This window comes from Pteropus vampyrus, unplaced genomic scaffold, assembly GCF_000151845.1.
Source record: "Pteropus vampyrus isolate Shadow unplaced genomic scaffold, Pvam_2.0 Scaffold358, whole genome shotgun sequence".
In the NCBI taxonomy this organism is placed as follows: domain Eukaryota; kingdom Metazoa; phylum Chordata; class Mammalia; order Chiroptera; family Pteropodidae; genus Pteropus; species Pteropus vampyrus.
Window position 1 is genome coordinate 447,973 of NW_011889139.1, and position 13,261 is coordinate 461,233.

At 40.3% G+C, this 13,261-nt stretch overlaps 1 protein-coding gene across 5 annotated transcripts in view; it reads right to left on the bottom strand.

The window, feature by feature from the left end:
- The window catches only part of RFFL (ring finger and FYVE like domain containing E3 ubiquitin protein ligase), a 63,684-nt gene that overhangs the window by 19,611 nt on the left and 30,812 nt on the right, over nucleotides 1–13,261 (bottom strand). For 3 of the 5 annotated variants that reach the window (XM_011379336.2, XM_011379337.2, XM_011379338.2), the window contains one exon: nucleotides 1,827–2,014. In XM_011379336.2, coding sequence (XP_011377638.1) covers nucleotides 1,827–2,006 — 180 coding nt within the window. In that variant the 5' untranslated portion in view covers nucleotides 2,007–2,014. The remainder of the gene's footprint in view (nucleotides 1–1,826; nucleotides 2,015–13,261) is intronic. The other 2 variants (XM_023522872.1, XM_023522871.1) reach the window with 1 other exon arrangement.

Sequence of the window (13,261 nt, forward strand, 5' to 3'; positions counted from 1 at the left end):
AAATTCATGCTGCCTCATTTAAATAAGGGTTTTCCCTATTCTTATCAATTACTTTGCCACTTCTATCAGCGGCTGTTCCTAGCATTTCCCACAATGTAATATGATGAAAACAGCAAGATCTTTGGCTATCAAACAGACTCTTGATGTACCTGAGGAATCCTTGAATCTAGTATCTTAGATAAAGAGAAAAATTTATCTGTAAGATGGGAACAAATAATGGTACATATTTCATAGGCTGTTGTAAGGGTTCAATGAGATAACACATTCGATAGGCCAAACTCAGCGCCAGGCATGTGACAAGTACCCAAAGCCCTCCTTCCATCTCATCTCAGATCCTGACTCTACCCCAATGTCTCCATCACTGAGAAGACAGAGGCTATGCCACGCCGAGTTCCTTCCATTCTCCACGTCAGTCTCAAACCATTAACTAAACATTTCAGTGTATCAAAGGCAGGGTATCTCTGCCCATCAAGCCACAGCTCCCTGGCGGCCTGCAGCAGCCTCTCTGGTTGAGTTCTCGCAATGCCTGGGGTAGCCACACAAATCACAACAAAGCTCTGCTATGTGCCCACCTTCGCTGCATTACAGTGAAGTGCAGGCAAAATATAACCTACAAGGCAAAATGCCAAACCTCCATCACCTTACAGGTACAAAAAGAGAAGTGGTCAACACATCGAACTGCGGAATTTCTGACATGTTGAATGTCTTCTGGGAGACAGCTTGAGAGTCAAAGACCTGGGTTTAAATCCTGGCTCTGCCATTTAATAACTATGTAATCTCGGAGAGCTACCTAAGTAGAGGGAAGAGAATGAGTATTTTAATGTCTCCTGTGCTATTCGTCAGGAACTTCACATATAAAGTTTCTTTTTAACTTAAATTCTAAGCCTTAGTTTCTCATATGTAAAATGGGAGTTTAAGGACCCTAAAACTTACATCATAGAGTCATTGTGAGAATTAAATGAAACAAAAAATCTAAATCGCTTAAAACAGTCCCTGGCATATAGCAGATGGTGTAAAAAGGATGTTTCTTTCCTCTCTCAAATTTCCCGTTATCACCATTTTAACATCACATTCTAGGCTATAAACCTCTTGTTCTGTAGAAGAATACAGAATGCAGGAGTTACAGAATGCAGTTCTTTCTCCAGGTCAAGGTTCACCGTCAGCCCCAGTCCTACCTGACCACAGAAAACACACTGCCTCTGAGCGCTGATAGAGGGAAAGCCTACACCCACAGACCATTAGCCAGCCAATAGTTTTACTCCCTGCTCGCTAATCTGAAACACATGGCTACACCATACTTCAAATAAAATCGCTACAGTAAATAAACTCAGTCTTAGTGTTGTTAGGGTCTTGATGTACTCCAGACGTCCTTGACACTGCTTTCAATAAAAAGAACAACTTAATCTGTAGTCAGCCTTTTTATGATGGCAGCTAATGAAGAAAATAACATCGAGTGACTGCTACATTCTAAGCATTGTACTGGGCACCCTTCGCAGCTTATATCACTTTATTCTCACAACCCTGTGAGACGGGTATAACTATGATATCCTCATTTTATAAATGGGGAAAATGAATCTCAAAAAAGGTTAAGTCATACAGCTTGAAAATGGCAAAGCTGACATGTGAATTCAGGTCTAGCTGGCTCAAAATCTATGCTGAGATGCTTTGGTTTTGCTTGGTTAGTTTTTCTTTAATAGTTTTGTGAAAAGAACGGGTCTAGGTTACCAGCATTGCATAGACAAAGGCGAGGCAGCAGGCATTATAGAAAGGTCAGCAGGCTGGCCCAAGAGCCTGAGGTTGTAGCAGGCCAAGAAGTCAACACTCACCTTTCTGGCCATGTTTGCAAAGTGGGCCCCACAGGACTTGCAGCTTGGTTCAGAACCTGTTGGAGAAGGGAAGGAGCTGTACCCAGGATTGGAATAGGCCTGCGTCCTGGCTCCCTGGGGGGGTGGGGCCTCCTCAGGCTGTCCATCCAGGCAGAACCAGTTGCAGCAGGTTGCCCACATGATAAAATCTGGTGCAAGGGAGGAAAGGGATAAAGGTCAGAGTTAAGACACACTTCTACTGCGCTCCCATTCCTGAGGGCATAGGGGAGCAGGGAAACTCAATCCACACCTGCTACCAGAGTGAAGATATGTTTTTAGGGTCCACAGATTTCTTGCCACCTCCTTCCTCTACCACCATAGATGACTTTGTACATAAAAAGTGAATACAGACATCTGATCTGCCACGACAGCATGGGCTGCCAAGTTGGCACGCTGCCTTTGAAAGGTTGCTAATTCCTGCTTGGGTTTAATCTGAGATCTAACTTCAATAAAATCTTTTGCCATAGCAATTACAAGTGGCCTAACACCCACTTTATTCAAAAACATGACCTTGCCCCTAGAGCTCAGATAGAAAGAACATGCACACACACTTATAAGTGTATAATTCCATACTCACAATGGCCATGTGAGGAGGTATTATTTCCCTTATCTAGATGAGGCCACCCAGGCTCCAAGAAGTCAAGGTCACACAGCTAATATATAGAGAACTGAGATTCTAAAAACCCAGGTCTTCTGACTCTAAACCTGATGTTCTTCTCCCTATACCATGCTGCCACCTCTCTTGGTTTCCCCTCCCACTAGCCAACAGAACTAACTACCCTGACACTTGCATCTGCAATCTTACATAAGCTTCCATCACAGCACATATAAGTCTGTTGCACAGATATGTACACTTTGTTTTCTACCACTAAACAATAAGTTCCTTGAGCACAGGGACTATTCATGTCTGTATTGTACCCTACCCAGCATCGTGTACATAGCAGATGCTCAAAAAACATTTCCTTCCTTGCTTAATCAGTGCCCCTGTCAGTTTATTAAGACGTTTTGGACTATTATTCCCATCTTACATGCCAAATACAAGTACTAGGGACAAGCAGATTGATGATTTTTTAAGATCACAGAACAAAGAGCATCCAATCCCTCAAATGTCAGAATAACCTAAAGATTGCACGACAGTCCACTAAAATACCAAGCACTACTATGATACAGTTAGAGTGTGTGCTTCTCAATAGACCAAAGCAGTCAATATGGACATTTTAAGCCTGAACCCTTTTTACAGAGATAATACATGGAACATTTAGTATTATTACTCAATAATCAGTTCACACAAAAGAATGGTACTTTCTGCTCTGCCTCCTGACTCACTGAAAGTGCCTTTGTTAAATCCTAGTTCAAAGATGTGATAAGCTAGAAGGAACTAAGAAGCCAACAGACTCAACCTTGGTCATTTTATAGAGGAAAAGAAAGAGGCCCAACAGAGGAACTTCCTGGTTCACACAGCTATAACCTTAGGCCTCTGATAACTCTAAGGTCTTTTCAGCCTCCTAAACATAGCTATAACCTTAGGCCTCTGATAACTCTAAGGTCTTTTCAGCCTCCTAACAGGCCTCTAATACATCTGTAATATAATTCCTTCACTTCTGTAAGTGGGTCCAACTAACACCTGGCTCCCTCACTTGCCTGTGACCCCATAAGAAGAGGGACCATGACAGTCATATATTGCCCAGCAGATAGGTGAAAACAAGGACTACCAAATGAATGAATCGCATACAATATATAAATATTAACTAAGCACACATTCGTTCTATTTCCTACACATCAAAAACATTTCTTTTTGACTCACTATTACTTGTCTGAAGACTCTAAGTTCCCAGAAGACAGGGATCTAATCTGCTTTACTTGCAATTAACGGTTCACATGGAATAATGAAGTAAAGAGCAGTTAATTAAATGAGTTCTTTGTTGGCAAGAGAAGGGAGACAACAGTGGAGTAGTAGCCCTCTGAAGGAGGGATTCTGTAATTCTTGAAATTGCCTGTTCATAGAAACATCTGAGACAGAATGTAATAATACAAAGAACATAGGATCTGGAATCAGAAGACCTGGGTCCCAAGCCCTGCTTTACTACTTATGGACTTATGGACTTATGGACTTGTATGAGTGCAACCCACTCCAAACAAGTCATAACTTTTTTGTACTTCATTTTATTCATCTGGACATTCTCTGAGCTGTGAAGCACTAAATAAACGTTACTTCTTGCTACTAGCATTATAACAGCATTTTAACTTCAATTTCTCTGGGAAGGTATACGCAAAAAGCAAACAGCAGATCTGGGCGAACCTTGGGAACACCTGATCTAAAGGGGAAACAGAGGAAAACCAGCCAGCAGAACAGAGAAAGGAAGAAATGGGAAAACTGGAAGAGCATTTTGAGTTTCAAGAAATTAACCAACACTGTCCAAGGTCCCAGAGAGCAGAATATAATAAAAAATGCAAACTTTCCAATGCATCTAGTTTTAGGAAAATGTGACTGTGCTCTTTCCCTGAGCAGTTTAGGAAGAATGAAGCTGAACAATAACCTTTGGTTGGAAAGTGAATGAGAAGTGAGGATTTGCCAGACTCTAAGAGCAAATTATTCTTTCAAGAAACTTCTGACTGTGAAGAGAAGAGAGAAAGTGGTAGTTTAAGAGGACCCGGGTCACTAAGATAAATGTAGACGTATTCACAGACTGCAGAGGGAAACTCCCAAAGACTAGAAGATGATAGGGGAAGGCAATAAATGATGAAAATAAGGGCCGAGAGGAGAAAGAAAAAGGACCAAGTGATCAGATGCCAGTGGACTACTTATTCCTGATCAAGACAGAAGTCACCTCTTCCACCAGAGTGGAACAGTGGTGAAGGCAGATGTAACCAAAGATAAGTTTTTCATATTAGCAGCGAAAGGCGAAAGAATGAAATAAGAAAGAAAGTGTGGAATGTACTTTAACCACAAGAAGAAAATAAACTTTTCTTCCACACTAGGAATCTACATGTTGCAATTTTTTCCTAAGAGACAAGGCCCTTGCCACATAATGGGTAGACCTAGTTGGTAAGGCACAATCAGTAGGAAAAACCTGGAAAGCTGGTCAGCTGTATACTGTTTCAACCCATATGATTTACGAGCACTTAGGATGCACCAACTATGTGCTGGGCGCTGGGAACACCAAAAGTGATTCTAACAAGGTCCTTGTTCCCAGTAAGGTGCTATAGTATAGCTCAACTAGGCCATCTTGATACTAGAGCAAAGAAAGGTCCTCCTTAGCTGGAAATCAAGAGAACCTATCTTTCTCAGCACTGTTTTAATTCTCTCAACTTTGGTTCTAATCTTAACTGTCCCCTCTGAACAGCTCTGAAAGAAAAGCTGTTGGCCTGTCCGAGTATTTGGCTACTTGTAGGAGGACTTGGCACTGTGAAAGACTTGAAATTTGCCACTGTTACAGGCCCCACGTTTAGATGAGAACAGAGTGTTACCCTGGGGATATGTCTATGCGGAGAAGGGGCTATCATGGAAGGGGCTAAGTGGAAAGACTCCATTGCTAAAATACCTTAGACCTGCTCACTCTAACAGAACAGGTTCACTAAAGTCAAAAGACTAGGCTTTTACTCTTTTTGACACATTAAATACAAAAAAGACACATTTCCTAATGTGGTCTGTTAAAAGTACTCTCTTGCTAAACTGGAAAGCCCTAAGCCTAAATAACAACTATATTCAGGGTTATTTCAGGGAGTGAAAGGAAAGAGTCCCTCTCCAATCTGCAACCCTCCTTCTGATCTTGAAAGAAAACTATCAGATCTTCACTGAGGGCTTGAAAATTCCTTCTCCAGTTCCCCGTACCCTCTTCAGAAAAGATGGGCTTAGTGATTTAATCCTCAAATACAGCCTCTGACTGGTCTCCTAGTGAGTTTCTTTGAAACCTGCTAAGCTCTCCTCTTCCACTCTACCTAACGGGAAGAAGGATGGGGGAGGTGGGGCAGGAGTGAACAAGAAAATTTACTATTCCCTATGGAAGAACCCCAGGGGATAAAGCAAGAATGGCTAGCTAGCACACAGGATTTTGTCAGCTTGATAAGTATGCTGGTATTTCTTGGGAGACTGAGCCCTGCTGAACAAGACAATTAATGTTAACCACAGGGTAAGATAAATGTCCTATCCCAGGTAGGCTGAGCACAGTCAGAATTAGAGGCAAAAGGAGAGGTAATGTGATTTCTCTCCACAGTCACTTCTCTTGTTTATCTGCCCAAGTGAAATAATTTTAAGTGGATCAGTGGTTGTCGTGGGCTTTTCCATGGAGGAGAGAAGTGTGAAAATGGACCCATGGAGTAGAAGAGTCAGAATGTCAGTGCCCTGGTAGAATTAGCGCTAGTGTGCAGTGCAACTCCAAAACCACCTTGCAACAAAATCTAAGGCAGTAAAATCAAGTCTCCAAGGTTCTCATCCAATCTACTGTGATTTTAATTAACCAGTCTGTGTACCAAGGTACTTCTGCAACAAGTCTTCACACAGATGCAAGAGAGCAACATTTTGGTGAACCTATTGTATAAGATTTTACAAAAATCCTTTAAAAATACCTAATTAAAATGCCCTCAATCCTCAAAGAAGTACCTTTCTGACACAGCAAATCAGAAAATAGCTAGATGGCAAGCCTTACAGAATCATCTCTAGTTTATTGAGAGTGGTTTGCCTATTGTCACTACTATATTCCTGGAACTATTAAAAGTATCTATGCTGTAAGTACATAAAGAAAAGTATCCCACATGTGGATTATTAATACAGAATGGGCTTTGCTTCATCTTGTATATTATCTTTAAAAAGCAATTAAAGTACAATTTCAATAGTTTTGAAAGGAAATGTTATGAAGAGCCTATCAATATGGCTTAGCTATGCCTTTTTGAAATAACTGATAAGAAATTACATATATTAAATAGTAAAGAAGAAAGTAGCTATCCATTGGAAAAATGCTTATCTGCCAGGCCCTGAGCTAGGTACTACTTAGTGTTATCTCATGTGATCCTCACAATACTTCTGGGAAGGCAGATTAGTTCTTCCTATCTTCAGGTAAGAAAACCAAGGTTCAGAGAAGTTATAAAACTTGCTAAAGGTCATAGTTACAGGGTTTGAACGAAGTCGCTAAGACCCTGAAGCCTACAAGATAAAAATGTTCCCAATTCCACCCAAAGAAGAAAATCAGTCTGTCTACCCTGCAGCCCATTCCCTTCTGAGCTTTTGCTTCCCATCTCTACTGGGGCTTTCCCATCAGCATGCAGGTATGCTACAGAATTTCCCAGAGTTTAAAAAACCTTGTCATAGAGAAGTAGAAATTACAACCACAAAGTGTTATACACCAAACACCTACTGGAATGGCTACAATGGAAAAGACATACTAGCAAGTGTTGACAAGGATATAGAGCAACTGAAACTCTAACACTACCGGCAGAAGTGTAAACTGGTAAAACCACTTTGGAAATACACACACATGCATACACACACACCATGGCTTTGCAATTTCATTTTGAGGTATATACTCAGCAGAAATATATTCACTAAAATAAGTATACAAGAATGTTCAGAGCAGTACTATTGTAATAGCCCCAAGCTGCAAACAATCCAAAGTCCATCAACAGTAGAGTGGAGAAATATATTATGATATGTTAATAAAGCAATGAGAACAAACTACTGATAAATACAACAGTATAGATAAATCTTATAAATATAATGCTGTGAAAGAAAACTGGCACAAATGAATATATACCAAATGATTCCATTAATATAAAATTTAAACACAGGCAAACTAATGTCTGGAGTTAGAAATCATGATAGTAGTTATCCTCGAGGGTAGGAGAGTAAATGGAAGGGGCACAAGGGAGCTTCTGGTAATGCTGTTTCTTAAACTGAGTGCTAATTATACAGATACTGAGTTTGTGAAAGTTCGTCAAACCATACACTTACGTGTACTTATCTAGTTATATTTTAAAGTTTATATGAGTTGTAAAAAGCATCTAAGAAAATAGTTGTAATTTGTAAAAAGCAATTAAAAAAAAAAAAAAAACATTCTAATCCCATGTCTCCCACTCCTCAGTAAAGGCCCTTTTCTCTGCTCTCCTGTACATCAAAACTTCTTCAAATATTTGACTCCATTTCTTCAACCTCTAATTCACTCTTCGACCTTCTCACATGCAGTGTCCAGCTTATCCTAACCTTCCACCTAATTTCCTCTTTGCAAGATCACCAAGGAATTCCAAGTCGTCAGGTCCAAGTGAAACTTCTCTATTTTCACCTTACTCAACCTCCCAGTAGTGCTGGACACGGTGACTCTTCTTCCCTCCTCCTAGAAACACTCTCCCCTCTGATCATTTCTAAGCTTCCAGAACTCTGCACCACTGGTTTCCCTCCTACTTCAAAGCTTCTTTGCTGGTTCTTCCCCTTCCCTCTGTTCTTAAATGTTGGGAGTGCCTAGGCTGTCTTCATCACCCTCTCCATCCCACTCTCTCTCTGGAAGAGACCCAGTCAGTGGCTTTAAATACCAATCTTAAGCTGAATAGTCTTAAATTCTCATCTCTATCTCCTCTGCCCCCGACAGTGGTTTAAATCACCATCTCTCATCTATTACTCACATTTCCCTCCTTAGGCTCTTTGAATTTGCTGTGTTTCTTCCACCCAGACTCTTCTCTCCAGAATATCAGACACTTGGCTCCTTCTTGTCATTTACCCCTCAGTTTCAATGTCACTTGCTAATCTCATACATAACACTTAGTACTAGCTAATATTATTTGCTTATTTGTTAACTGCTTCGCCTAACTAGAATTAAAATTCCATGAGGGCAGGGATTTTGTGCTCTACTGTATTTCCAGGGTCTAGAATGGCTTCTTGGATGAAAGAATAGCCTCCTAACTAGTTTCCCAGCTTCAGTTCCTGCCCTTCTCCAGTTCTTTCTCCACAAAGCATCACCCACTTCCCTCCTCCCCACAAAACACATGCACTTAAAGCTCTTTAATGGACTCCAATTGCATTTTTGAATAAAAATTACAACTTCTTACATGAGTAAAGACCCTGCATGTGCCATCAGCCCCCGCTTGCTTCTCCAATTCATGTGATGCTATTTTCCTCACCATTCACGAAGCGTCAAGCCATGGTAACCTTCAGTTTTTCAAGCCCAACTGCCTCAAGGTCTCTGTACTTGGTCTTCCTGCCGCTACTTACTGCTCCTTCTCATCCTTCAGGTCTCAACTCAAATATTACCCATTTAGAGGAGTCCTCCTCAGTCACATAAACTCTCTCATGGCCTTTTCAGTTTCCTTCATGAGAAATGTTATAATCTATAATTATATTTATTTGCTTGTTTATAGCAAGAACCTCATCTGTCTTCATTTTTTTATCTACAACATCTAAGCACAATGCCACTTCATAGTAGGCATCCAGATAATCTGTGGAATGAACTGAGGCCAAAGGAACACTCGGTATTTTATCAATACAGCCGATGAAGCAAGTTATCTCTCCTTAGGGCCCAAAGCATTTTATCAGTATTTATAGTGACAAAAAGTGACTATTAAAAAGTCTTTTATTAAAAACAAAGGGTAGCTAACCCAGGGCAGGTTACCTAAGCTTTTTGAATCTGTTTCCTCATCTGTGTAAAAATACCTCCCTTGTTGGAAGGTAATTGTAGGGATGAAAAATAAAATACATAAAAGTGCCTAACTTATAGTAAGTGCTCCATAAATAGCACATTAAAATAATCATTAAGCTGTAAGTTACAATTCTAGAATGGCAACGGCCTGGATGTTCGACAGTGACTGACTATTGGCTGGAAAGTCCAAAACCCTGTTTCTCTCTGGTCATCCAAAGCTTGAGTGTCCTATCACCCCCAAGGGACTGGGTTGAGTGGGGGCCCTGGCACAACTGATCACATCATCCACACAATACAGACTCAATCGTTACCCTGAGAACTCACCTGAAATTTAAAATCATCTCTCAGCTTGGAAGGCTGCTTACTTTTAAAAATGTTAGTCTGAAAAGAAAACTTGAACTCCCTCAACACTGTTTAATTTAAAACAGAATCTCAGAATCTTAACTGGAATTTTCCAGTAAACTTGCCTGAGGTGTCTACCTCAGAAAGAGAAGGTTTAAAATGCTGGTGACAACACAATGAGCATCAAATAGGGCAACTGTTGTGCTTGTAAGTAAACAACCCACAGAGTAAACCATATTACAGGCTGGTCTCATTTGCTGGGTGTGGAACAATGAAGCATGTTCTCTGTGACACTGAGATTATTTCTGAGGTATTTATTTCAGAATAAAGAATTCAGAATACCTAAGTCACAGAAGAGATAAGTATAGTGTGGAACTTTAGAACCCAAAGACTAAATGAGAACAACAGCCCTGCTGAAATGGTATATGGGCTGGACATAAACAAGGGATATTTCACAAGGCTGGAACAGAGCAGAGGAAAACATTTCCGAAGGCCCTAAAACCTAATAGACATTTTCCATCCTCCAAAGCAGTCCTTTGGATGTGGGTAATGGATAATGTTTATTTCCTAGATAAGAATTTTATTTTAGGGCTAATTCTTTAGAAAACAGAACAGTAAAAAAAAAGTTCCCAAATATGTTTTATTTTGTTTTTAGACTCAGTCAGACCTGACCTTAAATCCTGGTTCTAACACATAGTAACTGAATGAGCTTGAGAAAGTTGCCTCTCTGAGTTTCAGTATAACTGGAACAAACTTACCTAACCTCTCTGGCTGGATACAAAATAACTGCTCAGTATAAAGACAGAGCATACCTTTACCACCTTTACCCGTCAGGGTACTACTAGGCAAGTCACTGGGCTTTCAATCTTACAGAAAGAGCAGAAGGCAATACTAGACATTCAGTAAATGGTAGGCATTATCATGAGGCATGAGACTAATGTTAAATGTTTGCCTTTCTCCAAACCAGCTTCCAGAACCTCAATTCACAGGTGGCAAAGACTTCAAAGACATTATTAGGCCTGGGGCTTGGTCTCCTCTCTCCTCCAATTCCCAAGTCATATTTTAACATAAATGATCAAAGCTTTAGCTCCTGTGCTGTTATTTCAGGCGGTAGACAAGAAGAAAATTGTAGGCGTTATTCAGACTCAAGGGTCCTGGAAGATTTTATCTTTTAAGGAAAAAGAAAAACATTACAAAACATCTAGCCTGCCAGGTGAGTTGTTACCATTTCCATCTATTGACTCATTTAATACAATAATCTTGCAAAAATCAGAATTAAAATACTCATTTTGTAAATGAAGAGGCTGGGCCCTGAGGGTTGGGTAACTGGACCAGGGTCACACAGCTAGAGGGTGATGGGATGTAAGTGCAAGTTCTTTGATTAATTTGCAGTCCTACAGAAAGAAGGGATCGTCTTTCGCCATCCAAACTCCCTACCATAAGCACTAGTAATTCAAGGGCCCATGCTCTTGAAAGCAAGGTTAATGGACTATGGAAAAGACAGCAGAAATCACCTGAAGTGGCCAGCAGGGAAGAAGTATTTAATACTAGTTTCTATTCCCTTCTAGGGACACCAAAAGGGGTACCTACCCACCAAGCCAACCTTTAAACACTTGAGGACCTTGTAAAAGATGCAATAGACAGAATAACCACCCAGAATTTTAATTTATACATCCAATAAGTTCTCTCAATTTCTTACTTACTACAACTGTAGGGTACTAGTGCTATAGAAAGCCTCCGACTTCAAAGATAAGTCCTTAGTCAATATTTAAGATGTGTTTCAGTTTCTATTCTTGCCTAGCTTTGTTCCAGCTGAGTAGGGGTTTATGACTTAATTACGTCAACTACAACCAAAGCTCTATTACTCTCCTTTTAAAAGTTTTTCACTGGTAACCATTAAATAATAATGAAATAAACTCTTAGGGCTCAGTGCCTCCCTTGCTCTCCTTGCTCTTAGCCCCAGCTACCCTACTATTCTTTCAGTCCCTCAAATGCCAAGCTTAGTTTGTCTTTAGGAACCTCCCTCAAGCTATTTTCTCAACCTTTTTCTCAACCACTGTTCCCACCTTAGCTCACACATGCAGCAGTTCTTTCCTCAGGGAAATGTGACCCTGTCTGTGCTCTCATGGCATCTTGTACACCTCCCTATAACACACCTCTCCAACTTTCACTCATTCATCTGATTATCTATTTAGTGCTACTGTTTGGCAAGCCCTCTCTAGTCACTGGGGATTCAACGAGGAACAAAACGAGGCAAAAATCCCCGCATTGCATGGTGATTACATTCTGAGGGGACGAGCATTCCAGCAGCACTGTATTTAATCGATTACCTAAGAATTCGTGTAATTCTTTTTAAAGTATTCTTTTCCCAGGGTTAGGGGGTGGAAAGTGAAACAGGAAACAAGAACAAGTCTATTTTATAGCTTTAGCTCCAGCCTTAGTGCCAAGTAAATGCGATCACCAGGCATTTGAAGAACTGCTAAAGGTAACAACAGTAGGGCTTTAAAAAGTGGAGAGGTGGGTCAGAACATGCTTGAAAATTCCACAGTCGTGATTCCAGGGTGATCAGCAAATTAAGGGCTTTTAGCCCATATAACCACATAAATACCTGTAAGGAGAAGTCTGCCAGTAATATGTCCACCTCACGCATGCTGAAGATAATTTTTAAGTGTCTGCTAAAATTATTTGAAAAACAAGAAAAGAATAGTAACAAACTGATTTTTTAAATAATAGAAAAATATTATAGCATTAGAAAACCAGAAAGGAAAAGCCTCGAAGGTGAACAAGACCCTCACTTCCATCCCTTCCCTTCATCACAAGGCACAGAGGCTTCAATGTCCTCCAGGGAATTTGGGCTTGGAATGGTACTGTGATGAGAATTGCAAAGAGTACAAATAAAAATGAAAACAACAAATAGAGAAGCAACATTAACAGAGAAAAGAAATGCTAGATATCAAAGAGACAGACCTCTATCAGATACGCCCAGGTCCACGCAGAGCTTTGCCTGTTACTACTGACATGCACAGCACAAGTAAGGTGGATGGAGAAACATGACAAAAGGATGTATGAAACAGAACAACAGAGAGTCTTGGATCATAAAGTGTTAAAATGATAATATGAAAAAGGGGAAGAAAAGGAGAGATTTCACTTTCCACTAGTAATAAATGAGTTCTTTTCCTAAAGTGGTAACTGTTGTAAACAACTGAAAAACATACTTAATAATCACAAGTTATAAATGTTCTTGGAAATTCCCCGCTTACAACTAGTCTATGACAAGTATCTGCAGAGGGACCTCAGCATCTGCTATTAAGTTCAAGGAAAAGTAATTTTAACCAATGGAGCTGTGCCAAAATATCACCCTCGGGGTCTGACCAATTAAATGGCTGCTTCTTAGTGTGAAGTTTAGGAGAGATGACAAATTGAACACTGCAGCAG